The sequence below is a fragment of the Diabrotica virgifera genome, chromosome 7 (genome assembly GCF_917563875.1).
Source record: "Diabrotica virgifera virgifera chromosome 7, PGI_DIABVI_V3a".
In the NCBI taxonomy this organism is placed as follows: domain Eukaryota; kingdom Metazoa; phylum Arthropoda; class Insecta; order Coleoptera; family Chrysomelidae; genus Diabrotica; species Diabrotica virgifera.
The window spans coordinates 52747340-52774964 of NC_065449.1; the positions used below are offsets into that span (position 1 = coordinate 52747340).

Below are 27625 nucleotides of genomic sequence, written 5' to 3' on the forward strand. Positions count from 1 at the left end.
TAATTCGCTTCCAGAATCAGAACAAATCTATATTTTTGCTTTCAGAACTTTCATTTTTGTATTGTGTGATATTTGTTTTCTGCAGATAAATTTTCTGTTTACTGTATGATACAGTTGTAGCGTTTTCTTCACAATGTTATTGATTTCTGCTTCTAGAGATCCTGCGTTTCTTCCATTATTACTCCTTAGTAAAATTATTATATATTTGTTCCTTCAATTTCTATTTTATGCCCTTTCCTTTTCTCTTCTATTTGTGTATTTTTATTAATATTAAATTGATCTTTAACCAAAAAACGCAATACAAGAAATTATAAAAAGGAGATGGAACGTTGTAACGTTACATAGTGTAATAAAAAATATCTGTGGAATATAACATCTACAAATTATGTTTTGTATACTAGTACCTACACCTCGGAAGATAATATATATTTGTTTAAGCGACAACTCTGTAAAATACCAATTACACCATTAGCTTCAGAAGCGTTATATCTAATGAAATCGAATAAAAGAGACACCTGCTAAATATATTATGTATATATGATATTATAATATGTGAAGTCCATCTTAGAAAAACAATAAAGTTAGCGAAGATGTGTGTGATGTAAACGAAAATTATCTTGAATACTTATATCAATTAAGTTGTATGTCGTTTTATACAAGGTGTTTCACAACGAGTTTACACTGTCTATAACATCGGCAATTATTTACACAATATTATTTACGAAAATTGGTTTATGGCGATTACAAGTTGTGACGAATCTAAAGAAAATATTTTTACAGAAATGCCGTTTCCGGTTATACCGGAAGTAAACTACAACTTTGTTATTTTAAATAGAATACCCTGTAAATTGCATTTTTAGATTCTGCGTAAAATTGTACCTACATAAAATTCGTATGAGATATCATAGGTCAAAAGTTCATATTTTTTGAAATATTCGTTTTTTTCGAAAATTTTGGCAGATACAGACAATCTTTTCAAAGTTACTATCCTATCCATTTACAATCATAATGCTTTATAAAACCTCTGCACACGAGGAGGTAACGTTATTTCAGCAATTTATATCAAAATCGAATCTCTAAATACCTACATGGTGTTCACAAATAATATGCCATTTCTACAAACTTCAGACTACAAATAAATAATTTTAAATGAGAGACTTAATTATGTTATTAAGTTAAAAATTCAAAAACGTACACATTATTATTTCCCTCGTACCAGATACTTTTGAGCATAAAGGCCCATAATATTTTCTAAGTTATTAACCATTTACCTTACATACCCCATTCTCACTTTTTAACCACACATTCAGGCGCGGATCAAGAAATTCTTAATAGGGGGCGGGGGCAGACTTACCTGAAATATTATATTGTCCAGATATAGCGACTCACACTTACTCTAAGGATAAAATACACTATATAATCCCACATACCTACGGTATCACACGACTATTAATCTCACTGATCGCTCTTTACCAACTGTAGGTGTAAAGATTAACCTTTCTACCACCAATGGGTAGGTACACCTGGATTATCTAGTAAAATTCAAATTTTTATATCTTTATTGTATCGCAAATTTGAAACGTGACTTTTCATGAGATAAGGTTTATACACTGTGTAATGTATTTGCATTTTAAAAATATTATTTTTGTTATTCTTTGAACTGAGAAAAATATTTCCGTTGTTTATGGTTCCATTCGTACCCAAACAAATGCGCCTGCAGTTTATTTTTCAGAGGATGGAGTTTTATTAGGTTTTATGGCTTCTTTCAATTCTTTGGAAGCAGTTGTCGTGTAATTTAGTGTTCTACTGATGGCTTAAAGTTTAGAGTTGACAGAAAAAATAATAAATAATAAAAAAATACTTATAGACTAAATACAATAGGGGGGTCCATGGACCCGTTGACCCCCACTGTATCCGCGCCTGTACACATTCTCTGATATTTTGTTGCCAGACCTCTGAAACTCTCAGTCTCTTCAAGTTACTACTAGTCTCGTCCATACTCATTTAGATAATACCGTATTTTTTAGCTAAACTAAGTCTTTCATTTTTCATTTATTTTGTTGGGTCTACTTATATTATAATTAACAACTTCTAACAAAATGCTCAGTCAATAATCACTTACAGTTTAATTAATGTCTATGGTGTATTCCACGAATATACGACTGTTTTGGATTATCGCGACAACGAATATTTTAGTGTGCAACATAAGAAGTGCGAAAGTGTTTTGCTCTAATAATTACTCCAATAAACAACAATATAATTTGCAATTTACTTTCGTTCTTCATATTTTTGCACAGTAAAATATTCGTTGTCGCGATAATACAAGAGAGTCGTATATTCGTGGAATGGGGTATATCTTAGAAACGTATGGTATGTTAAACAGTAAATGGTTAAGTTCAATTAGTTACCACTATAAACAGCCCGGATTAACCGATAATAGTATAAAAGGCCCGGTTTCAGGTAAAATTTATTTTAGGCTTTATTATGGGAGTACCGTCTAGTCAGTGTTAATTGCAAAAGATCAACTCTGTCTACCTCGGTGGCTTATCGCTCCGGGTGGGTCTTAACAATGGGCCAGGTCAGATAAATTTAATAATATTTACGACCGCACTAATCGAACTCAAACCATTTACTGTTGAACAAACCATACACATAAGTATTAGGTACTTACACATTAAGGCCATCGGTACATAATTCGCAAATATTTTACGGCTATCCCTACTTTTTCTGCCTTTACATGGCAAATTACGTGTAGTAAAATTCTCACTGGTATGGATATGTAAACTTTACTTGACAATGTCATCATTAACTTTAAAGATGGCTTTTGAATGTTTTTGGATAACTGTTACTTGTATAATTAATTGCCTTAATTATTAATTCAGTTAATTAATATTATAAATTTTTTACTTGCCATGTATTCAGTGATTGTAATAATTTATCTACTGTACAACAAAAACTAATAATCAATCGAGAAAAGAGGAAAATTGATAAAGTGATTTTTTAATAATCATATTATTATATTGTTACTATGAAACGCTTACAATTTTGAACATCTTTAACAACAAAATACTTGGATCACTGAATATATCCTGGTCTATTCTCTGCTTGCATCTTCCATAAATAATAAACAGTAAATAACTTTTTATTAAGTTCACGTCTTAAATCAATTACTTATCAAATACACTATCCATATTATTTAATCAACAACTCAAAATGTTCCCGATGCCATGTCAAATATTTAAAATTGTCACTGTCTGACTGACAATATGCTGACAATATTCTATTCGACTAAGTGCGTTGTATGACAAAGATAGATTTGGAAAATATTACCACCGACATTGTGTTCATTTTTCTCGAATCCTAAAAAAACCAATACTTAAAATATTTTTGAAAAACTTAAACGCAGAATGAAAGGCTATATTTTATTATCGAGGGCCGAAAGTCCCTTAGAATAAATAAAAAGTTTATTTTGAATGAGATATTTTAAATTAAAAATCACACTAAATTTTCTATTAGTTTTCAACCCTGTAACTTATTAAAATAAACATTATAGAATTTCTCAGGGACTTTCGGCCCTCGGTAATAACGTAATCTTTCATTCTGCGTTTAAATTTTTTAAAAATACTTATTAGTTTTCTCAGGATTCGAAAAAAAATTAATCCCATTTAAATAGCATTGGAGCAGAAACTACGTACCCATCCTCTTAAAGTTTTTCCAGTCCTGGATGTTCTTAAACATACGTGGCCTTATTATCTTCCTTATTATTTCAATATAAATTCTATTTCAATCTAAAATTACATTCTATCAGCAATAGATATATTGAAGTTTGCCTCCCACCACTAAAAATATTAACTTATTCCCATTTGATTTTTACAACTACATATTTGATATTTTCCGTCTTTTATATCTAGGGTAGAGTAACTTTCAACCCAAATACATTAATGATTGCTACTGTTATTATTTTTTTAATATCACTATAATACTTGTTCACTAAATATAGTAAAAACACATACACATACAGTCCGTACAATATAGATACCGTTGCACGCCATTCTCTACGTCAGAGATCTAAGTTGACATTGTTGCCCAATTACAAAAAATTCTTGAATTCATTTTAAATCAAATATATCACATAATAGTTGCGGAAGTGGATTATACAACAAAACAAATTAATATTCAATGTAAAGAAAGAATGGGTCCACCGAATAACGTTATAAGCGCCACACTGTTCGTTTTTGAGAAGTCGAAGAAAAAGTTTTAAAATTGTGATAATGGTGAGTTTATACATTTTAAGGGTGAGTAATACAGTGTGTAGTTTCTATTTACAAACTTTATTACTAACCCTTAAAATGTATAAGGTTGCCATTGTTATAATTTTAAAACTTTTTATTCTATTTCTTAAAAATGAGTGATGTGGCGCTTACAACGTTATTTGGCGGACCCATTCAAATAAAAACATTAGAATAGGGGAGTGCATATAGATTTTCACTTCGGAAAAAATCAAACAAGATAGAACTTTTTGTAATTTCATTAAGAAATGTTTAATAAACAACATATCAAAAAGTTCTACTCGAGAAGTGGGTGCTTCATTTTTTAATAAACAAATGAACTACGAAATTTGATGTTTTTTTAAATAACTCCGAAAATATAAATTTTAGAACAAAACTGACTTGACCACTGAAAAATTCAGAAAATTTTACAAAAAAAAAAAACCTTATATAAAGAATTTTCTAAAATTAAATCTGTATCTTCTATAATTTTTTATTTATAACGCTAAAGTCACCCTTCTCACAAACATTGAGCACTGTAAACTAGCGTACGGCGAAGTGCACGGAGTTATTTTAATGTCATTCTTTAACTAATGGATCAAAGGAAATTTTACAAATTGAACCTAAAAGAATAATAATTAAGCTATCTTATGGTTATAATAAAAAGAAATTAAATATATGGGCATAAGTACGGTGGGGGCGGAAATTGAACCTTACATGAATTTTGTTTAAAAATGATTTAAAAATGTGTAACTAATACAATTTTTCTTATAAAACCCTCAATTTTGCACAACTTACCTTTCAAGCATCGTACTAAATGATGTTTTATTCAAAAAAAAATCTCAAAAATTTCATTCAAATGATATGACGTCTTAAAAAATGTAATTTTTGAAATCTTCGTAGTTTTATAGAATTATTACCACTTTACGACGGTATTACTCAAGTTTGAACTAATCTATTACAGTTTTATAAGTGCTATTTTAAAGCTTGGGATGTAATATTTAAAATGCACTAAATTATTTTACTTTTGAAATTAAATAGACTATTTCTTTTTGAGAAAATTAAGAAAGATAACAAAAACGTAATACAAAAACCGAAAATTACCAGCTAAAAAAATATTTATATAAAGTGATCAAAACTTTTTTCTGTAAAACTTCAACAATAATAAATGTTTAGCAAAAAATTTTTTTTTAGCTCTTATACAGTATGTCTGCGTAACTTGGAACCTATTGATAACTTTTTATTATCAGTTTTACCGTTGATTGATAAATATAGAGGGGTTTTACGAAAAAAAGTTATTCTTTATAAAATACTCTGCATCGTATATAATCTAAGATGCAATCATCAAATATCAAATTTAATTAATTTTATACGAGGTATGTCAAAAAATATGAATTTCACTCAAGAGTAAAGTATCGTTAAATTTCACAATATCGAAAATTGTTATTAAGAAAAGTTGTTTGGAATTAAAAAGTTTGTTTTGGTGTTCAATTACATCCTTCTAATTAAAATATTGTGAATAATAAAGGCACTTAACTCTTAAGAAAAATTCATATTTTTTACATAGGTACCTCGTATAAAATTAAAAAAGTTTAATATCTGATAGTTGTATCTTAGATATTAAACCAAGGAGAGCATTTTATGAAGAATAACTTTTTTTCGTGAAAGTGATAATAAAATAGTTATCGTAATTGAAATAAAATGATGATGAGTATCCGTAATTTGAGAAAAAATTGAAAAAAAATTTTTGATTAGAATAATGTAATTGTATATTTAAACATAGTTTTTAATTTCAAACAACTTTTCATAATAGCATTTTTTGATATTCTGAAATATAAAGGTACTTTACTCTTTAACGATATTTGATAAAATTTGATATCTGATGGTTGAGTTTTAGATTTTTGACTATTAAGAGCATTTTATGAAGAATAACTTTTTTTAGTAAAATTGATAATAAAAAAGTTTCCCATGTGGTTCCTAGTTACGCAGACATACTGTATAAGGGCTTCTGTATAAGAATTTTCAAATTGCAATACCATGTTCGGATTCAGTATAACCAAAAACAAAATAGAAACATATTTGATCAAAGTAAAATGATGAATTTAACGATAAAATTATTTGTACAAAACAATTGTTATTGTTTAAACAATTAATAAACAATTAGCGGCCAAATCTGCGAGTAGAACTTTTTACTTTAACAAGTATATAAACTAACAAAAAAAGTTTTAGAAAAATATAAGCTTGTTTGAATTTTTCCGAAACAATGCATGTTTTCGTTCTAATTGCACTCCCCTAGAAATAGAAAACAAGCATTAAGTTACGTTAAAGTAAATAATAAAAACAATAAATATAATAAAACAAATACTTATAGTAAAGAATAACAACAAATCTAAAATGTCATCACCGCAACTGTCAAATAAATGTTACTAGTTTATGCTAAAATGTTACCTTTCTTCGATCGCAGTTAGAGTGTAATCCGAACAAGTATGCTTTCTAAAAACGCTTTATATTCCACTTATAAGAATTAAATGAAACAAGTTAGGATACGTTTCTTAAAATTTACATTAATAGAAATCTTGCAATATTATTTCTACGCGTATATAATAAAATGCGTCTAGTGGCTGTAATTCCAGTGTATACGCCTAAACTATTCTAAAAAGGAACAAGAATATATCTTGTACGGACTGTACATACCTACTTCCTGGTTCCTGGTACATTGAGAGTTCAGTTTCAGTTCTGACATTCTTCAAAATGCCATTCAATTTAGTTGGTAGTCACTGTTCGTAATGTGATGATCCACCCTCCGGATAAAAGCCTCCCGTGGTGTGTGGTGCCTGATGTTAAATCCAGGAATATTTTAAACACACTTTAAATTTTATAACTTTTTATGATTTAAAGGGTTTTGATCCACATATCTTGGTGGCTAAAGCATGTCATTAACTTGTAAGTAATTCCTTGTAATATTCCTTGTAATAACCTTGTAATTCGTTTTACCTTAGTCAAAATTTAACCTTATTAGTGCAGGGTAATAAGGTTTTTTCCATGACACTTGAACAGCCAGGGCACTGAAGCGTTTTTTCGACAGGTAATACCTATAAAAGCAAATTGTAACTATTTCCTGCGTAGGATCTGGCGGCCATTTTTATTTATAAACAATTAAGTGTCAAAAAATAGCATTTCCCCCCTTTTTTTTCAAATCAACGGAAAACAGTGAAACTTATGATTTTTTTAATACAAATATCTTCGAGATTATGGAAAAAGCTTTAAAATGACGTAGGTATTACAAAGTTTGATATACTCGTTTATTGTTAATATAATTTCGAAAAAGTTCGGATTTGCAAAAAAAAATATTTTCTCAATAACTGTTGTAAAAATTAGTGAACAGCTTTGAAACTCTTGTCAAATAAGGGTTCTTTGGTGCTTAATATGTGATAAAAATTTCAAAGCGATTCATTCAATGTTTTAAATTTTATTCAAATTGTTTATCCCAGAGAGCATTTTTTTGCAATAACAAGTCAGAAGAAAATGACGTTAGAAACATTCCACAGGTGTCTAATGAAAGAGAATGAGCTATATTTTCAAATTGGTTTAAAAAAAGTGAATAAAAAATGCATTTATTAGTAATAAATAATTATGCAAAAGTATCGTAAATCTTTCCTTATAAACTTTTTATTTTGTTACATAAGAAATTATGCATATTTATTACAATTTTTTATCAATTATGATATAGATAACATTACTTCGTAGTTGTACACTTAAAACAGGGTAAAAAAGTTAATTTTTTTGGAAAAAGTTAGACAAAAAGTTTATAAAGAAAAATTGACGATACTTTTCCATAATTATTTATTACTAATAAATGCATTTTTTATTCACTTTTTTAAACCATGTTGAAAATGTAGCTCATGCTCTTTCATTTGACACCTGTGGAATGGTTCAAAGTCATTTTTTTCTGACTTATGTTATTGCAAAAAAATTGTCTCTGGGAAAAACAATTTGAATAAAATTTAAACAATTGAATGAATCGCTTTGAAATTTTTGTCACATATTAAGCATCAAAGAACCCTCATTTGACAAAAATTTCAAAGCTGTACACTAATTTTTACAACAGTTATTGAGAAAATATTTTTTTTTTGCAATTCCGAACTTTTTTCGAAAATATATTAACAATAAATGAGTATATCAAACTTTGTAATATGTCATTTTAAAGCTTTTTCCATAATCTCGAAGATATTTGTACTAAAAAATCATAAGTTTCACTGTTTTCCGTTGATTTGAAAAAAAAGGGGGAAAATGCCATTTTTTGACAGTTAACTGTTTATAAAAATGGCCGCCAGATTCTAGGCAGGAAATAGTTATAATTTGTTCCTATAGGTATTACCTGTCAAAAAACGCTTCAGTACCCTGGCTGCTGAAGTGTTACGAACAGGGTATATTTTTGTCTTATTACCCTGGCCTATTATATACGTTTGCTTTCATTAAAACGGTTATACGCATTTCAGGAAAAAAGCAATACTGATTTTTAGATAGAATGATATAATTTTTATTCCCAAAACGTTTTGTGGTGTAGCGCTTTAAGGGATTTTAATAAAATATTCCTTTTGTATTGGGATTTTGTAATTTTTTGTGATGGTATGCAGTCAGCAACAGGAATTTAATTTCCTTGTGGATTTAATAAATATCTTGTTTTAAGAGCTCAACAGAATCAAAACCTGTTAAATCCAAATCGTCCGGCTAAATCCAAACTAGAAGTACAAATTTCTCAAGATGCAAGGACATGCAGAAAAATGACAAATTAGTTTGCCAGATACTTTTTGGAAAATTTACATTTTTAATGTTTTTTTAGCCTCCTGACAAAATTTCAAAACATGGATATAGCAGGTTTTGATTCTATAGGCCTCAAAATTAAATAACAATTACATATTAGTTGGTGCACTATGAAACTGTCGGCACCTGATTTTTTAACAGTAAGTGCATTTTGTATAGGGTATTTGTATGAAACTCAATTAAAATTATTTAAGTATTTTCTTTTCTTATAAAATCATCATTGTTTCTTTGTTACGAAAAAATATAATAAAATCAAAATAATTCTAAATTGTCTATTATTATAACTATCTTATTTTGTGTGGCTGGTCTTTCTCAACTCTTAGAATTTGTATTTCGCTCCATTTTATTTTGTCTCCGGCTTCATTTATATTAAAAATTTTCCCAATTCTTTTTGTAAATTTTTACTTCATACACTTCGGCAATTTCTTCTGTAGCGTACCAGGCCGTCCAGTTTTCTTCTTCTCTTCTTCTTTTTGTATAGACATAACTCTGTCTGTTTTTTCAATGTGCCTCTAGTAAGTTGTCGTGCCATCGTTTTCGTGGTCTTCCCACTGATCGTCTTCCTATTGGGGAACCGTCTCTCGCTGTCCTGACTACTATATTTTTTGTTGTCATTAGGCTTATGTGATAATTCCATTCTATTCCTCTGTTTCTTATCCAGTTATTAAATGTTATCCACCTTGCATCTCCGTCGTATATCTGTACTTCTAGCTCTGTCCCATAGAGTTTTACCATAGATTTTTCGAAGGGTTTTCATCTCCGCTGTTTCGAGCAATCTTTTTGTCCTTTGTGTCGGGTCGTGTTTCTATCGCGTATGTCATTATTGATCTGATGACTGTTTTGTAAATTCTGCCTTTCATTTCTTTTCCGATATTTTTATCTGAAATTTTCTTAGCCAGGCTAATTATTAGCATTTGCGATAAAATATAGAGCGGGTTTCCTTTTATTTTTGTATGAGGGCATGCATCGCATCACCCTCATTTTGAATATGTCCAACTACTAAGAATTTGTGGGTTGTGCTTTTTATTGCTTGCTTATTATTATTATTTTGTTGCTTATTCTAGTTTTGACAGCAATATAAAAACAAGCAAGCAATGAACTTGTTTTTGTTTTGGCCCAGGCAATTATCGGAGTAAAATATGTGTTCATTTTGAGGTCCATGGTTCTTTAGATACTGTCACAGACACGTACTTATTTCATTAAGACCTCTGCTTGCGATACGTTCGTGCCACAAAAAACTATAGCCATTTTTGTGAGAAATATCAAATATTGTGAAGTTGTAACATGATAGGCATCTCATGTAAAAAGAAAATCACTCCGATCTCCATTTGGTAGTGATAATACAACTTGGAGATGAAAGCAACTAACTACAGTACTGTCATCTTCCTTTGAATCCTTGACATCCAACTCCTCTAAATCTGATTTTTTCCTGTGATATGTGCATCCTACTTAAGTTGTAATACTTTTTACAACACTGGTCTTTTTTGGCTGAAAAAAGGCAATATTAAAATCCTTTTGAAAATCTTGGTGTAATAATGGAGTTTTACGGGTATTTTCAGTTCTCCTCTACATTTTTCTTGGTACAGTCTGTACATAATGGCTAAGTTTGAAGATCTGTTTTTTTTGCTGCGCAATAATGAGAGTAAATTATTGGAAAATATTTGATGTGGGACCGCAGGAATTCTTTTTCATCATCTAGCACCCTTGGTCGCTTAGCATTTTTTTCCTTCGCGATTGTCATTCTGTGCAAACCCTAGCTCTGTTTTTTTAATTGCTATGCATGCTTTTTCATTATTATCCTATTCGAATTGTTCAAAGTGTGCATAAAAAAACTTTACATACTCTAATTTTTTCATTTCTCATCTCAAAGTAATAAGCTCTATTTTCGCTTCTATGACTCCCTTCTCTCTTATATTAATATTGTGGCTAAACCGGCATTACATTTTTAACTATAAAATCTCGCTGCCTATTTACATCACCAAGACCCCAGTAGTTTTTTAACAGTTATTCTCTTTCTGTATCAGTACATTTTTCCGAACATTTAATTTAGCAACGGTCAGTGCAAGCACTCGTAACGAGAGAGGAGAAAGATTGGCTCAATTCTGCCAAGAGACCGATTTTATTGTCACGAATACTTATTATGATCTGCCGACCAGGAGACTCTATACATGGAAATCACCAGCAGACAACCAACATAACGTCATCAGAAACCAAATTGACTACCTTCTCATCTGCAAACGATACCGAAATTCCATAAAATCAGTAAAATCATACCCTGGAGCTGATGTGAGATCAGATCACAACCCAGTTGTAGGAAGGTTTAGAATTAATCTAAAGAAGCCTGTGGTTAAAACTAAAGTAGAGACGATACAAGTATCTCGTTTGAGAGATCCATCAACAAAAGAGCAAGTCACACTAAAAATTAAAGAAGAGCTCACCAAAATAGAAATTATTCCTACTGAAGATGCGAACAGAAAATGGCACATGTTAAAAGATGCTCTTATCCGCACATGTGAGACAACACTTACACCTAAACTAATTAAGAATAAAAATGAATGGATGACCGAGGAGATTCTAGATCTCATGGAAGCAAGGCGATCTTATAAAACCAAAGACAAAAACATGTATAATATTATACACACAGAAATAAGGAGAAAGATCAGAGAGGCAAAGGAAAGATGGTATAGTGACAGATGCGCAGAGATTGAACAGTTGGTAGAGAAACATGATAACTTAAACCTTCATAAGAAAATTCATGAAATAACAGGCACTAATATTAAGAAAAAATCAAACATACTGCTGGATAAAAACGGAAAAATAATTATAGACGTCGGTGAAAGGCTTAAAAGATGGCAGGAATATATTCAAGAGCTATTTAAAGACGAACGGACTGAAATAGCACTAGAGCAGGAAAAGTTCGACAACGGCCCAGACATAACAGAAGATGAGGTACTAGAGGCGATAAAGCGAACAAAGAACAACAAGGCAACAGGTCCTGACCAAATACCTGTAGACATAATACGGTTAATAGAGGACCAGCAAATTGGAATATTGGTCGACTTATTTAATACAATATACAGTACAGGAATCATTCCCAGAGATTGGCTGCTGTCAACGTTCATAACACTGCCAAAAAAACCAAATGCAAAAGAATGCCAAGACCACCGGATAATAAGTTTAATGAGTCATACACTCAAAATATTTTTAAAAATTATACACCGGAGAATACATAACAAACTTGAGCAGGACATAAGCGACACGCAATTTGGATTTAGAAATGCAATGGGAACGAGGGAAGCCCTGTTCGCTGTAAATGTACTTGTGCAAAGGTGCATGGATGTTAATCAGCCAGTATATATGTGTTTCTTGGATTACAACAAAGCCTTCGATAAGGTCAGACATAACCGCCTTATCGAATTACTTGAAAAGAAAAACTTAGATATGAGGGACATCAGGATCATTAGTGCTATCTATTATAATCAGATCGCTGTGGTAAAAGAGAACAACGCCTTTTCAAATGAAATACGTATTGAGAGGGGCGTCAGACAGGGCTGTGTCCTGTCTCCTACTTTGTTCAATTTGTATTCAGAGGAAATAATCCAGGAAGCACTAGAAGACCTAACCACGGGAATAAAAGTAAATGGTCGACCAATCAATAATATACGGTTTGCCGACGACACTATTTTATTAGCCGAATGTCTTGAGGATTTACAACAAATGGTTGACAGAGTGGTAGAAGTCAGCCAAGAAAACGGACTGTCCCTAAACACAAAAAAGACACAATTTATGGTAATCACAAAAGTTCAACAGCGCCAAGAAAGCATAACAATACATGGAGAACAAATTAAAAAGGTTGAAAAATATAAATATTTGGGTACAATAATTAATGAAACTAATGAGTACACAGAAGAGATTAAAGCAAGAATAGGACAGGCAAGAAATGCTTTCAACAAACTAAAAAAAGTACTCTGTAGCAGGGACATTACAATTTCTTTAAAGATAAGACTTCTGAGATGCTACGTGTTCTCCGTATTATTCTATGGGTTGGAGGCTTGGACATTAAAGAAGGATGTTTCGGACAGATTAGAAGCCTTCGAGTTATGGGCCTGCAGAAGAATATTAAGAATAAGTTGGGTGGATAGAGTCACGAATATCGAGGTGTTGAGAAGAATGGGAAAAGATAAAGAGGTTTTAAATACAATTAAAATCAGAAAACTGCAATATCTGGGACATGTTATGAGGGGCGAGCGTTATAACTTGTTACAATTGATAATGCAAGGAAGAATACATACAGGGTAGAAGGAGTCGCGGAAGAAGACGCATCTCCTGGTTAAACAATTTGAGAGCTTGGTTTAATTGCACTTCTGCTGATCTCTTTAGAGCAGCGGTATCGAAAGTGCGAATTGCCGTGATGGTTGCCAACCTTCTTAGAGGAGATGGCACATGAAGAAGAAGAAGTGCAAGCAGCTTCCACAGACCATTTTGAGTTAGTAGCTAACAACAGTTCTACCGATCAAGTTTCATTATGCACTAACTCAAAGTGATGCGGTATGAAACTACGACGTTGTAAACAAAATATTCGATTCTGCATGTTGACAAGTCAAAATTTTTACGATGGTGTTGTAATTTTGAGATGGTGTAATTTGAAACTGATAAATAAACATATTTTAACCATTTCCTCATACTTATCTCAATATTGAAAAATTTTGAGTTGGTGCAGTCTGATACTGATGTATCGATATGTATATCCAAAGTTTAGGTATAGCACTAACTATTGAAAGATAGCTGTATCTAAAGATTTTTACAATCTAATATTTTTACAGGTACGGGTACATCCAGAGTTGCCGGTCCTGGTCTGATGTTCGGTCTGCATCATCATCAAGATGCTACCGGGCTACACCACCACCATCAACCACGTGGTCCTAGTCTCAAAGAGGAGCCACTTTCAACAGCCCGGTCCTGGATGCAAGGAACCGTTTCGGATCAAAATGGGTAAGCTAATATTTATTATAATTATAATGTTATTTAACGAGAACACACCTCAAAGGTATATCTACATATAACAAGAATATGAGAAAAAAACTTTTTTTCAAAATACTTGTATATTACCTAGTTGTTATTAGTAGATTGAAAAATAAATACTTACGTTTGGTGGGGCTTTTGCTACAAACTATACATAATTTTTTAAACTGTTTAAACTACTATAAACGGGCTAAATTTTTAAAACAGCTCTAACCTGTGTAACTGCTTCAAATTTACTATTTTCAATAAGGGAGCGTTCAAGTATTACGTAACGCAATTTTTGAAGATTTTTGACCCCCCTTCCCCCCATGTAACGAACCGTAACGTTTTTATGTACCCCCCTCCCAATACCTAAACGTTACGTAACACATAAGTGACCATTTGAACCTAAATGAAAAACTAGGTTGCGAAAAGTACCGGAAACTCGGTAAAAGAACTCTGTTATTATTTTAATCGCATTTGAGGTAATAATAAAAACTTACAATCATCATCCAACCTCAACAGTCCACTGCTGAACATAGGCCTCCTCCCCTCGTTTCCAACCACGTCTATCCTGCGCCGCTGTCATCCAGTTTTTATTTAGCTTTCTTACGTCGTCTGTCCATCTTGTAGGCGGTCGACCAACCGACGCTTCTCTTGTCTTCTCTTGGCCTTCATTCCAATAACCTTTTTGTCCATCGCCCATCTGTCATTGTGGCTATGTGTCCTGCCCATCTACGCTTTAACCTGGTTATCCTTTTGATGACGTCAGTCACCTTTGTTCTGCTCCTGATTTCTTCTTTTTTTATTTTGTCTCGCAGAGTTATTCCTAACATTGACCGCACCATTCTTCTCTGCGTTACTCTTAGTTTGGTAGCCGAGGCTTTAGGTAAGGTAAGTTTTTCTGATCCGTACGTCAAGACTGGGAGGACGCACTGATCAAATACCTTTCTCTTTAGGCATGTGGGCAACTCACATTTAAAAGTTTCTCTCAGTTTTCCAAATGCTGCCCACCCAAGAACGATTCTTCTTTTTAGTTCATGTGTCTGGTTATCCCTGCCAATCGTAATTTCATGTCCCATGACATGAAATATGTCCAAAACTTACAATAATAATCTTTTATTACTAATTTTACATTTACATTTACATTTTCCCTGCTTGGCCCCATCCTTACATACATTTTTGGATTCATCCTTTATTGTTCTTCTCATGCATTCTTCTATTTTATCTTTTTTAATAAAAACGTAAAATAAAATAACATATTTATTATTTCAACATTTTATTTTTGTAAGTAAAAATTTTTGCACAACAATAAATAATATACGATGTTGCCAGTAGTTTCGGAAAAATATTGAAAAAAATGTGTAAAACTTTTTGTTCTTCAACGCCCTGTATTATATCGCGAAAACGCATGCCGTTACACAAATTTTATACTAAGCAAACCCCAATTATTTTTCAGTTTTTCACCTATCTTAGAGATCGTGTTACCTTTTTCTGAAACACCCTGTATATATAAGAAGGCACTTATGGAATAAAATTATTTCTGTCCTTGTTTTAATCAATTTAAAAAAACGCTGAGACCCGTAGATTTTCATATATAAAAATGTGTGTTTTTTAAATATAAATTTAAATTCATGCAAGCCTACCGTAGTCCATAAGCTTTATTTTTTAACACCATGTATATTTTTATATTTTTAAAAGCTGCTTAACAATCTGATTTCATGGTCTTTATGAAAAATACAGGGTGATCATTTAATATTGTAATGTATGGAAACCACTTATGGAATAAAATTGTTTTTGTCATGAGTCATTATTTTAGAAAATTATAAAAACGCTAGGATACGTCAACTTTTAAATTCAACTATGGACTATTTAAACATAAATTTGAATATACAGGGTGATTCACTCAAGTCTAGCATAGTTCATTATCTTTAATTTTAATTAAACACCCTGTATATTTTTGTTTTTAGAAGCTGAAACTTTTGCACCTTTTTCTGAAACACCCTGTATATATAAGAAGGCACTTATGGAATAAAATTATTTCTGTCCTTGTTTTAATCAATTTTAAAAAACGCTGAGACCAGTAGATTTTCATGTATAAAAATGTGTGTTTTTTAAATATAAATTTAAATTCATGCAAGCCTACCGTAGTCCATAAGCTTTATTTTTTAACACCCTGTATATTTTTATATTTTTAAAAGCCGCTTAACAATCTGATTTCATGGTCTTAATGAAAAATACAGGGTGATCATTTAATATTGTAATGTATGGAAACCACTTATGGAATAAAATTGTTTTTGTCATGTGTCATTATTTTAGAAAATTATAAAAAGGCTAGGATACGTCAACTTTTAAATTCAACTATGGACTATTTAAACATAAATTTGAATATACAGGGTGATTCACTCAAGTCTAGCATAGTTCATTATCTTTAATTTTAATTAAACACCCTGTATATTTTTGTTTTTAGAAGCTGCTTAACAACCTCATCTCAAAAATGTGTATAAATTTTGAAATTATGTATAATTTTCGTCAACATATTAATCACATAAAACTTTGAAATTAATAATTCAAAAATCACACTTTAAATTATAAGGGTATTATTTTTTTTAATATCTATCAATTTTCTAAACTAAGTAGGTATCAATATAGTGGGTTTTGTATTTAATGCTTTTTATTTAAAGACATTTTTAAATAATTTGAAAATTTGCGCATTTAAAACATTAATGAATACCTACTGCAGAAAACGATTTCAGAAAACATACATGATTTATGAACATGTAGTTCCCTCTGCAACCTCTTAAATCCCATCTGTATATTTTTATCTTTTGTTGTGGAGAAAGGTCCAGCTAATTATTGCAAACGCATGTTACTGTGCTTCATATGTGTTACAAATTTTAAGATTTTTTCACTTGAATAGGTACTATTGCCCTGTTGTCGGAACATGAGCGGAGCGTGAGGGTGCAACATATACAATTCAGGGGTCTATGTAAAACACAAAAGAAATTCCGTAGTGTTTTTTCATTTAAGTTAAAAAATAATGTTACGTAACGCGCTGTTCGAACCACCCCCCATGTAACATGTAACGCGCCGTAACGTTTTACAAGACCCCCCTCCCCCAAGCTGCGTTACGTAATACTTGAACGCCCCCTAAGGCATTGATGACCATATTCAAAGAATGCATAGCAAAGTTGAAAAATGTATTGCAAGTAATTTCTTCCCATAATCCTCAGTACGATCTTGATTACTGTAATTTTAATTTAACCAAAACTACTATATTAGGGAGGAAAGTACGCTAAATTACTCGAGCGTTATGGGGACCTATTGGGTTGTGAAGAGTAGTTCCTAAAACCAAAAAAAGTTAAGTTAAGTCTTCCATTTCAGAATAAATTTAGAATTTAGATCACTGTATATTAGCGTTTTTAAATCGTGTTAGCATAAATCCCGAAAATACTGCTTCTTGTCTTTAGGCAATGCCATTACTTTTGTTTATTATTGATACTCAATAGATTGCAAAATACTTTTAAATAAAAAAAAAGAACCGATATAATTAAATATTAATTGCTTACAAAAGGTTGAGAATGGTATACAATTTGTAACTAAAAACAAAGATAGATAATTGATAACGTTTAACGACCTCATCAATAAAACTAACAATGATTTCAACAACCCAATGAAGTAAATGGCTCGTTTTGTGTGAATAGGGGTGTATTTTATTATAAATCACGGCAGATATTTCGTTGCAGGCAACAGTATTTCAATATAATCACCCCGAAATCACCCTCTATTGGTCGTTTACTCGATTCTCGTTATACACACCACGCACAATTGACTGGTAGAAATAAATGAGCGAAAAACTCGTATAAACGGCATAAACACTATCATTATCTGATGGGCCGAAGCCCATAAAATGCTGATATTTACCAGTATTTTGCTAACTAGAATCACGGTTTTAGAACAATAAGTGATGGTAATAGTATTTTATAGTTTACAATTTTTAAATATTCAAAACTACACTCACCGGCACAAAATTCCGCCACCCAAAATTTTTGATTAAATTTGACAGTTTATAACTTTATTATTTGTGCTCCGATTTTCAAGATTCTTGCACCAATTTGTAGATACATGTATTGATATCTTTCGGTATTATTCCGGTAACAAAAAAATTTTGCTTGCATAGCATTATACAGGGGTGAATGGAAGCGCTGTATTTTCTTTTAGTTTTTCACCCCTGTAACTTATTAAAATAAACATTATAGAAGTTTTCAGGGACTTTCAGCCCTCGGCAAGAACGTAATCTTTCATTCTGCATTTAAATTTTTCAAAAATACTTATTAGTTTTCTCAGGATTCGAAAAAAATTAATCCCATTTAAATAGCATTGAAGCCGAAAATTCGTACCCATCCCCTTGCTATTAATAAACTTTTTTTTGGTAAGCGGGATCCAGGCCTATTATTGAGTTCCGTGCGTTTTGTATAATTTCTTGATTGTAGTTGTGATCTTGGATGCTTCCGCCTTTTCTGAATCCATTCTGTGATTGTTTCATTTTAAAATCAACTTCCGGTAATAGCTATTTGTATAACAAGGGAGGAAAGTGCTACGTTTCCTCCCGAGAATGAAGTTTACTGCCCGACGCGTAGCGGAGGGCAGTAATCATTCAAGGGGGGAAAAGGCACTTTACTCCCATGTTATACATATGGTTTTTCCACCTTCCTCAAATAACAAGTCATTTTTTCATTTTTACTTAATTTATTTATATAACTAACCAACAAAATTTATTAGAACTAATACTAACAAGTAGGTGCAATATAACTGTCAACTGTCAAATATAAGTCATATTATTCATGTAAACATTGTTAAATCAGAATAGCAATTTACTGTTTTTTACCATTCTGCAAAATACAGAGTGTTTTTAAATAAATGTTAAAATGTATAGATACTTACGTAATAGAAAATAGATATTGTACAGGGCGTCAATAAGTTATATTTTATGAATGAAATACCATGACGTCACTTTTACTTTTCCTCCCTAGGGAGGAAAAGTACAACTTTGCTCCCTACAATCAGGTCCGGAAAAGTATACTTTCGGTAGAGGTAGGTGGAAAAACACGTTTCTCTTTTACAAGAATAATATGGCGTATTCACGGATTATATTCACAATAAGATTCAAATCATCTAACAGATATGTTATTTGTCAAATTCCTCTTACTTAACATATAGGTGGCTTCAATACAGGAGGAAAAGCAATATTTACGTACAAAAACCTCACGAACAAAATGACCATTATGAATTTGTCTTTTTCATTAAGGGCCACTTGTAACACTTTTCACATCCGATAATCACTTGATTTCATGAAGATAAAAACCATGCAATTTCCTGAGTATTGGTGTGACGCGGCGGGTACAAATTTTATTATTCGAAGGAGTGCTGGCTAATTTCCTAATGGCCGTTTCATGTTATTCTTGTTAAAAATAACTTAATATTAATTCGTATTCACTAGGTAGATTATGATGAGAAATTAATTAATGGAATTAAAAGTTTTGTCATTTTTTTATCATCTTTATGTCTGTCATTCGACTTTGTGGATTAGCTGATACTAGTTTACTATTGCTTATCTCCCTAACAAGTTTTAACCCACGTAGACTAATGGCTTTGAACTTTTGGATATAATTTGTACAATTAAAAGTTTACAATAGCCAATAACTGCACGCTCAAATCATTTAATATGGATTATTATATTTCTTGTTTATTAATGAAATTAGGATAGCCCTTTTAATAAACTTATCTTAGGTATAATGGTAGGGGAGCCCAAGCGGGGATTTTTGCAGTTACTCGAGCGCGTCAGATTATCATATGGGGAGAAATCTGGTACCCTGCAGATGTACCTCTACCATATATTGGCTCTTAACACAGGGGAGTTCGTTAAGGGAGGCTCGAAAAAAAATCTATCCTTAAAAAAACTCGAAATTGTCAGATTAACATTAGGTAAGTTAAGTACATGCAAGAGAGCGTATATTTAAAAAATCTGACGATTTGGGCCGGGCATAAGGAAATGGGTGAGTCCCAAAGTTTCACAAGAAAAAAGCGAATATTTCGCGAAATGAATGACAGATCGAAAAACTGAAAAATATGTGCTCAATATTTTTTAAAAATCTATCGAATGATACCAAACACGTCTTCCCACGGAGAGGGGTGGGGGGTAAATTTAATATTTTAAATACGAATCCCGCGATATTTCGCGAAATGAACATTAAATCGAAAAACTGTAAAATACAAGTATTCAATATTTTTAAAAATTCTATCGATTGGCACCAAACACGACCCCCATGGAGGTGGGGTGTTGGGTTAGTTTAAAATCTTAAATAGGAGCCCCCATTTTTTATTGAAGATTTGGATTTCTTACGTAAAAATTAACTTTTAATCGAAACATTTTTCCGAATTATGGTTAGATGGCGTTATAATCGGAAAAAACGATTGTTGGAAATGGAAAATTAAATTAAAAATGGAAAGTCCCCCTCTGAAATGGAAAACTTTACTTAACTTTTTTTGGTTTTAGGACCTACTCTTCACAACCCAATAGGTCCCCATCACGCTTGAGTGACTGCACATTTAGCATACTTTGCTCCCCTAGTATAAGTAACAACGCAAATAAGTGTGAAATTGTGTAAGAAGAAGAGGAAAATGTAAATGAATGTACAGGTGGGTACAGTTTGGGAATCAGAAACGAAAGGGTAATGGGCTTATCGAATTGTGCCAAAACAATAATTTTCTTATAGCGAATTCATTGTTTAAACAGCCTTGTTTAAAGAGAAGACTATACAGGTGAAACTAGCCAGCAGATCAATAAAAGAAAATTGTAAGAAACGGAATATGTATTAGTTAGATAAAGATACAGAAAAGTAATTATATCAGCAAAAACATAATTAACACAGTCACAAAAATTAAAGAATAAACCCACAACAATACAAAAAGAAAACCGGGAATAATAAAAGATATAAACGGGAAAGTAGTGTTCAGTATTAAGGGCATAGGCGCAAAATGTCGCCTGTCAACGTGTTCAACGTGTTTTTAATGTATTAATTTTTTATGCAGTAATTGATCATTCTGGTGATAAAATGTTAATCTATTTTGTCTAATATTTGGGAAAATTTTTCAACCATCTGATATCGGTAGAAGTGGAAACGAATCGTGGCCTTCAAGGTCGCCAGACATTACTCCTATTGATTTTCCGATCTGGGGCATGTTTAAGAACAGAGTTTTTGCCCGCGAAGATACGTGAAGACATTGCAATGCTTGCTGGTATTATTAATTCCATCGAAAAGTTTACCTGAAATGTATTGGGATGAATTGGTGAACATCTATTGTAAATACAGAATTATTTTTGGTAAATTTGCAAACTAATTATGTCCAATCCTGTATTCATTGTAAGTACTATGTTTCCTAGGTTCTCCTGTTTAACAGAAATATATTGCACATACTTTTGGATATAAACCGCAGAAATCAGTTTAAAAAACAATTTTGTATTGTTTATTTTATCACTTAGATTAAATATCTTGCGTTTAACTTTATTTAAAATGTAAATATACCCCCCCTTTTAACCTTATCTACGCTGTTTAAAAAATACGTTACTGTATTGTTCTACTTTACGATAAGCAAAAAACCGTTCACATATTTCGGCACAGTCTATTTAAAGCGTAAATATTAAAACGCGTTTATCTGAAACCATTGCAACAGGACGCAAAAAGCTAAAACAATACTAAAAAAAAGAAAGCCGCAGTCGTAGCGTATTCCTCGTTAAATTGCTCCCAATAATTTCCGCAGTAATTGATCATTCTGGTGATAAAATGTTAATCTATTTTGTCGAATATTTGGGTAAATGCTTGGAGCACCTGATATCGCCGCCGCGGCGCTATCCTGTACTCTGCGGCGCGCCGGTTTGAGTTTTGTTAGCAGCACACTCCGATACCGTGTCACGTATTGGCTCATCGATAATGTACCGTATATATGGGCGATATTGCCTGTATATCGCTTCCATGCCTGAATGTTACTTATACACTGTGACCACAAAAAACTTAATCAAAAAATGTACGAATTATTTTATGAACACTATACAGTGCGTCCATAAACTCGCTACGCATAAATTCGTTATTTCGTAAACCGGCGACTTCAAGGAAAAATCCTGAAACAGGTAGATTTTTATTTTTAAATTACGATTTTTTGTAATATATATCATACTAGTGACGTCATCCGTCTGGGCGTGATGACGTAATCGATGATTTTTTTAAATTAAAATAGGGGTCATGTGGTAGCTCATTTGAAATTAATTTTTTAATTAAAATAACTGAGACAGAAAGAAGAATGTATGTAATTTATTTAATTCAGAATCCGTTTTACTACTGTCAGAAAACAAAAAAAAAAAATATTTGACAAATAAACATTGATTTTCGCCTAAACGAAATAATCAAACTGGCAAGGGGCAAGTGGGTGGAAGCTTTAACATTGAATTTAAGCGAAAAACAATATTTATTTGTCAAATAAACATTTTTTCCTGTTTTCTGACAACATTAAAACGTATTTTGAATTAGATAAATTACATACATTCTTCTTTGTGTCTCAATTATTTTAATTAATAAAATGTTTTTTATAACACTTTGTATAAATACTTATGCTAATGTTTATATTATGGAATAGAGAATTGAATACCCTTTCAAATGAGCTATCACATGACCCCTATTCTTATTTAAAAAAATCATCGATTACATCATCACGTCCAGATGGATAACGTCACTAGTATGATGTATATGCCAAAAAATCGACAATTAAAAATAAAAATCGACCTGTGTCGGGATTTTTCCTTCAAGTCGCCGGTTTACGAAATAATGAATTTATGCGTTACTTTATGGACGCACTGTATAAAAATGTGTGTTATTTATCGTGTGTGTTATTTCGTTATATCCAAATAACGAAATAAAAACAATATTATTTATATTATAGACGTAGAAGGACTGAAAACGCCTAGTAGGTACTACTTACACCTAAATTTGTACGTAAAAGTATAAATTAGTACATTATTTCTTCTTCCTTTTGCTCTTTATAGCAATTTTGCTTGTTCTTGTTCATTGGCGAATTAATATTTCTATGCAAGGTAGTCCATCTTTTGCGCGGTTGGCCGATACTTCTGCCAATTGAAGATATCTCTTGCTACTTCGACCAAACGCGTCTCCCCCATTCTACTTAGGTGTTATTCGATTCTTTTTTCATTTAGTGCCCATTCGTTTACACACTGTGCGTTGCATTTTCTTCTAATCTCTTCTCTCCTCTTTCGATCTCTCAGCGTATTTCCAGCAATTGTTCTCAGTATTCTCATTTCTGCAGTATCCAGTAGTCTTTGTGTTTTAGTTGTGTCGGGTCTTGTTTCCGATGCATATGTCATTATCGGTCTTACACTGATTTTATAAATTCCTGATTTCATCTCAGTGTTAATATGTCGGTTTCTCCATATATAGTGTTATTGAAGCATTCTGCTAGTCTATTTGGTTTTTGTACTTGATTTTTCACTTCTTTTTCCAGGTCTCCGCAGCTGGACAGTGTAATTCCAAGATATTTCATTTCCATTACTTTTTCAATACTGATTCCATCAGTTTCTATTTTACCCCTGATTGATGCTTTGTTGATCACTATTGTTTTAATTTTCTGAGATGATATTGTAATATTAAATTCTTTTTCTCTTCTGTTAAATCGATGGAATAATCTTTGCAGCTTATCTTTATCCTGGGCTATCAATATTGCGTTGTCTGTGTAATATAATTTTTTTACTTCTGTGTTTATATTCTGTACATTATTGTATTGTAGATTTTTAATTTTTTAATAAAATTTTCCATATTCTGTTCAGCAGTATTTATCTTGCCTTTCTTTCACTTTCATCCAAATCTATTAAGACTGATATATCTGTAGTACCCCAGGCTGTGGGTGAAAAAACGTGATATAATTCAGGAATTTTTGAAACCTATCAGGTGTTGTAAAGGATGATGCCAGGAATAACGTCTACTAAAATGTGACCAAAAATATTGTGAGCTTTTTTTTTAATTGCGATTTTCATTTGTTAAATTTGCAATTTTTAAAGATTTTTAATTTTGCAGCTTAGGATATTGATTTTAGAGAAAAATTTTTTGATAGAAAGTTGTAGTAAATTAAAAAACCTACAATTTGAGCTATGGTAAGTTTAATTTCGTTTATTGGTTATTGCAAAACAGCATGCGAAAAGTCCAAAATAGCCGTTTTTTACAATTGCGTTATTTATTGTACAAATAATTTTTTTTTTATTTTTTAAAGCTTTAAAATGAAGATCTTTCAATTCCAAATATAAAAAAAATTGCAAGGCGGGATTAACGAATTTGTTGCTTAGATATTATAAATTGTTTATCCCAAGAGGTCAAATGTCGAAGGCTATAACTTTTTGAAGAAAAATCGTAGAGAGTTGTTGTAACATCCAATCTCCTTCTAAAGAGTTATATTTTCATATTCTGATATAAATAAATGCGTAAAATATTTTTAAACCTCTAATTTTTGGGTTTGAAAATAAGGGGGCAAATTTCATTATAAGCATTTAGAGCTGAAGCGGCCCAGTACATCCTATGAGTTTTTACCTTACAGATTATTGTTGCTGAAGAGGAAACGAAGATTTACAAAAAAAAAAAAAATATTTCTACGGCCAGCTGAAGCCGAGCTAAATGTTGGGTTTGAAAATAAGGGGGCAAATTTCGTTATAAACATTTAGAGCTGAAGCGGCCCTGTACATTCTATGAGTTTCTAACTTACAGATTAATGTTGCTAAAGGCAAAACGAAGATTTATAAAAAAATAAAAAAATTTACAACCAACTGAAGCCGAGATAATTGTTTATTTTTTCTTAAATCGTAGTGCCTTTATTTATAGCAGTTAAGAAATTATTTTACAGTCATTGACTAAAGAAAGACTTATATTATCTTAAAATAAAAATTATTATAAACTATAATTGCATTTAATTATTACAAATTTTTTTTAAATTCGGTGCTTTTGCGAGCGGCCGAATTTTGCAAATCGCCCGACTCGCTTCAAATCCGCGCGCTCGGAAAATTTTTACGTAACTTGTATTAAATTTTCACCGAAAACCATTTCATAATATTACCATTATAATATACAGTGTATTTACCACTGTATTTGTTTTTCTTGATAAACTTTTATATGTGAAATCTCATTTCTGAAGAAATAATATTACAAAAATGATACATATAACTATATTTTTAATTTTTGCATTTTTATATAAATATAATAATAATGTTACTTCTTATTATACAATATAAAACTTTTTCTTCTTGTAGTGACTATCCGTTTTGGATGTTGGCAACCATCATGGCAATTTGGCAAACCCCATTTTTGGAAACTGAGAACCAGGAAGGCAAAGGATTACCTTGCTAAAAAATTTACGTACGTCGTTCAACACAACAACTACAAATCTTTTTAGAGCAGCAGTACCGATTTAGTGTGCAAGTAGAGATTGCCATGATGGTCGCCAACATCCAAAACGGATAGTCACTACAAGAAGAAAAAGTTTTATATTGTATAATAAGAAGTAACATTATTATTATTATATTTATATAACAATGAAAAAATTAAAAATATAGTTATATATTTCATATATATGTATCATTTTTGTAATATTATTTCTTCAGAAATGAGACTTCACATATAAAAGTTTATACAAGTTACGTAAAAATTTTCCGAGCGCGCGGATTTGAAGCGAGGCGATTTGTAAAATTCGGACGCTCGCAAAAGCACCGATTTTAAAAATAATTTTTAATAATTAAATGTAACTATATTTTATAATTATTTTTAATTTAAGATAACATATGTCTTTCTTTAGTCAGTGACTGTAAAATAATTTCTTAATTGTTGTAAATAAAGGCACTACGATTTAAGAAAAAAGAAACAATTATCTCGGCTTCAGTTGGTTGTAGAAAATTTTTATTTCTTTATAAATCTTCGTTTCGTCTTCAGCAACAACAATCTGTAAGTTAGAAACTCATAGGATGTACAGGGCCGCTTCAGCTCTAAATGTTTATAACGAAAATTGCCCCCTTATTTTGAAGCCCAACATTTAGCTCGGCTTCAGTTGGTCTAGAAATTTTTTATTTTTATAAATCTTCGTTTCGTTTTTAGCAACAATAATCTGTAAGTTAAAAACTCATAGGATATACAGGGCCGCTTCAGCTCAAAATATTTATAACGAAATTTGCCCCCTTATTTTCAAACCCAAAAATTAGAAGTTTAAAAATGTTTTACGCATTTATTTACATCAGAATATGAAAACATAACTCTTTAGAAGGAGATTGGATGTTTCACCAACTCTCTACGATTTCTTTTTTCAAAAAGTTATAGCCTTCGACATTTGACCTCTTGGGATAAACAATTTATAATATCTAAGCAACAAATTCGTTAATCCGACCTTACAATTTTTTTTTTATTTTTGGAATTGAAAGATCTTCATTCTAAAACTTTAAAAAATAAAAAAAATCATTTGTACAATAAATAACGCAATTGTAAAAAACGGCCATTTTGGACCTTTCGCAGCCTGTGTTGCAATAACCAATAAACGAAATTAAACTTACCATAGCTCAAATTGTAGGTTTTTTAATTTACTACAACTTTTTATTAAAAAGTTTTTCCCTAGAATCAATATCCTAAGCTGCAAAATTAAAAATCTTTAAAAATTGTAAATTTAACAAATGAAAATCGCAATAACAAAAAAGCTCACAATATTTTTGGTCACATTTTAGTAGTAGTTATTCCTGGCATCGTCCTTTACAACACCTGATAGATTTCAAAAATTCCTGAATTATATCCTGAAATCAACCTATTTTTCACCCACAGCCTGGAGTATAGATCATAAAATGGTATTCGCATATCTGACATTCCTAAATTATTCATATTATGACATTAAACTTGTATATACTATTGAGCAATCTATTTTGAAAACCAAATGAATAGGTTTAAAAATCTGAATATCTTTCAATATCTCAATGTAATGGAATTTTTAGGGAATAAAGCACAAGTCTTCTTTTTCTACTTCTTCTCTTTCTTCTTCCTCTTTTATATAGGCAAATTTCCTCAGGTGGGCAATACTTTATTTTCCCATCCAATACTATTACGACAAAGATGTGAACCTACTGTTCCTTCTACTTTTAATATGTGCTAATACGGGGTATTTAAAGAGGTACTAGAAGACCTCAATGAAGCCATATCAATTACCGGAATACTAGTGAATAATCTCAAATATACAGACGATACAATACTACTTGCAAACAGAAGAGACGTGCTGCAAATTTTGGTTTGGTTCGGAAGTCGAAAAAATCTACATTAAAGAAAAAGCTATAGAGAAAGTACTCATATACAATTACTTTGTAATGTGAGCTAAATGAATAATGGGAAATCAGCATTGAAATAAAACGTATTGAGATCGCCAGAAGCGCTTTCAATAAGATGAAAGGATTATTA

General features: G+C 31.4%; 1 protein-coding gene across 2 annotated transcripts in view; it reads left to right on the forward strand.

The window, feature by feature from the left end:
- The window catches only part of LOC114334432 (transcription factor collier), a 511411-nt gene that overhangs the window by 7465 nt on the left and 476321 nt on the right, over positions 1-27625 (forward strand). For both annotated transcript variants that reach the window (XM_050656378.1, XM_050656379.1), the window contains exon 2: positions 13916-14084. In XM_050656378.1, coding sequence (XP_050512335.1) covers positions 13951-14084 — 134 coding nt within the window. In that variant the 5' untranslated portion in view covers positions 13916-13950. The remainder of the gene's footprint in view (positions 1-13915; positions 14085-27625) is intronic.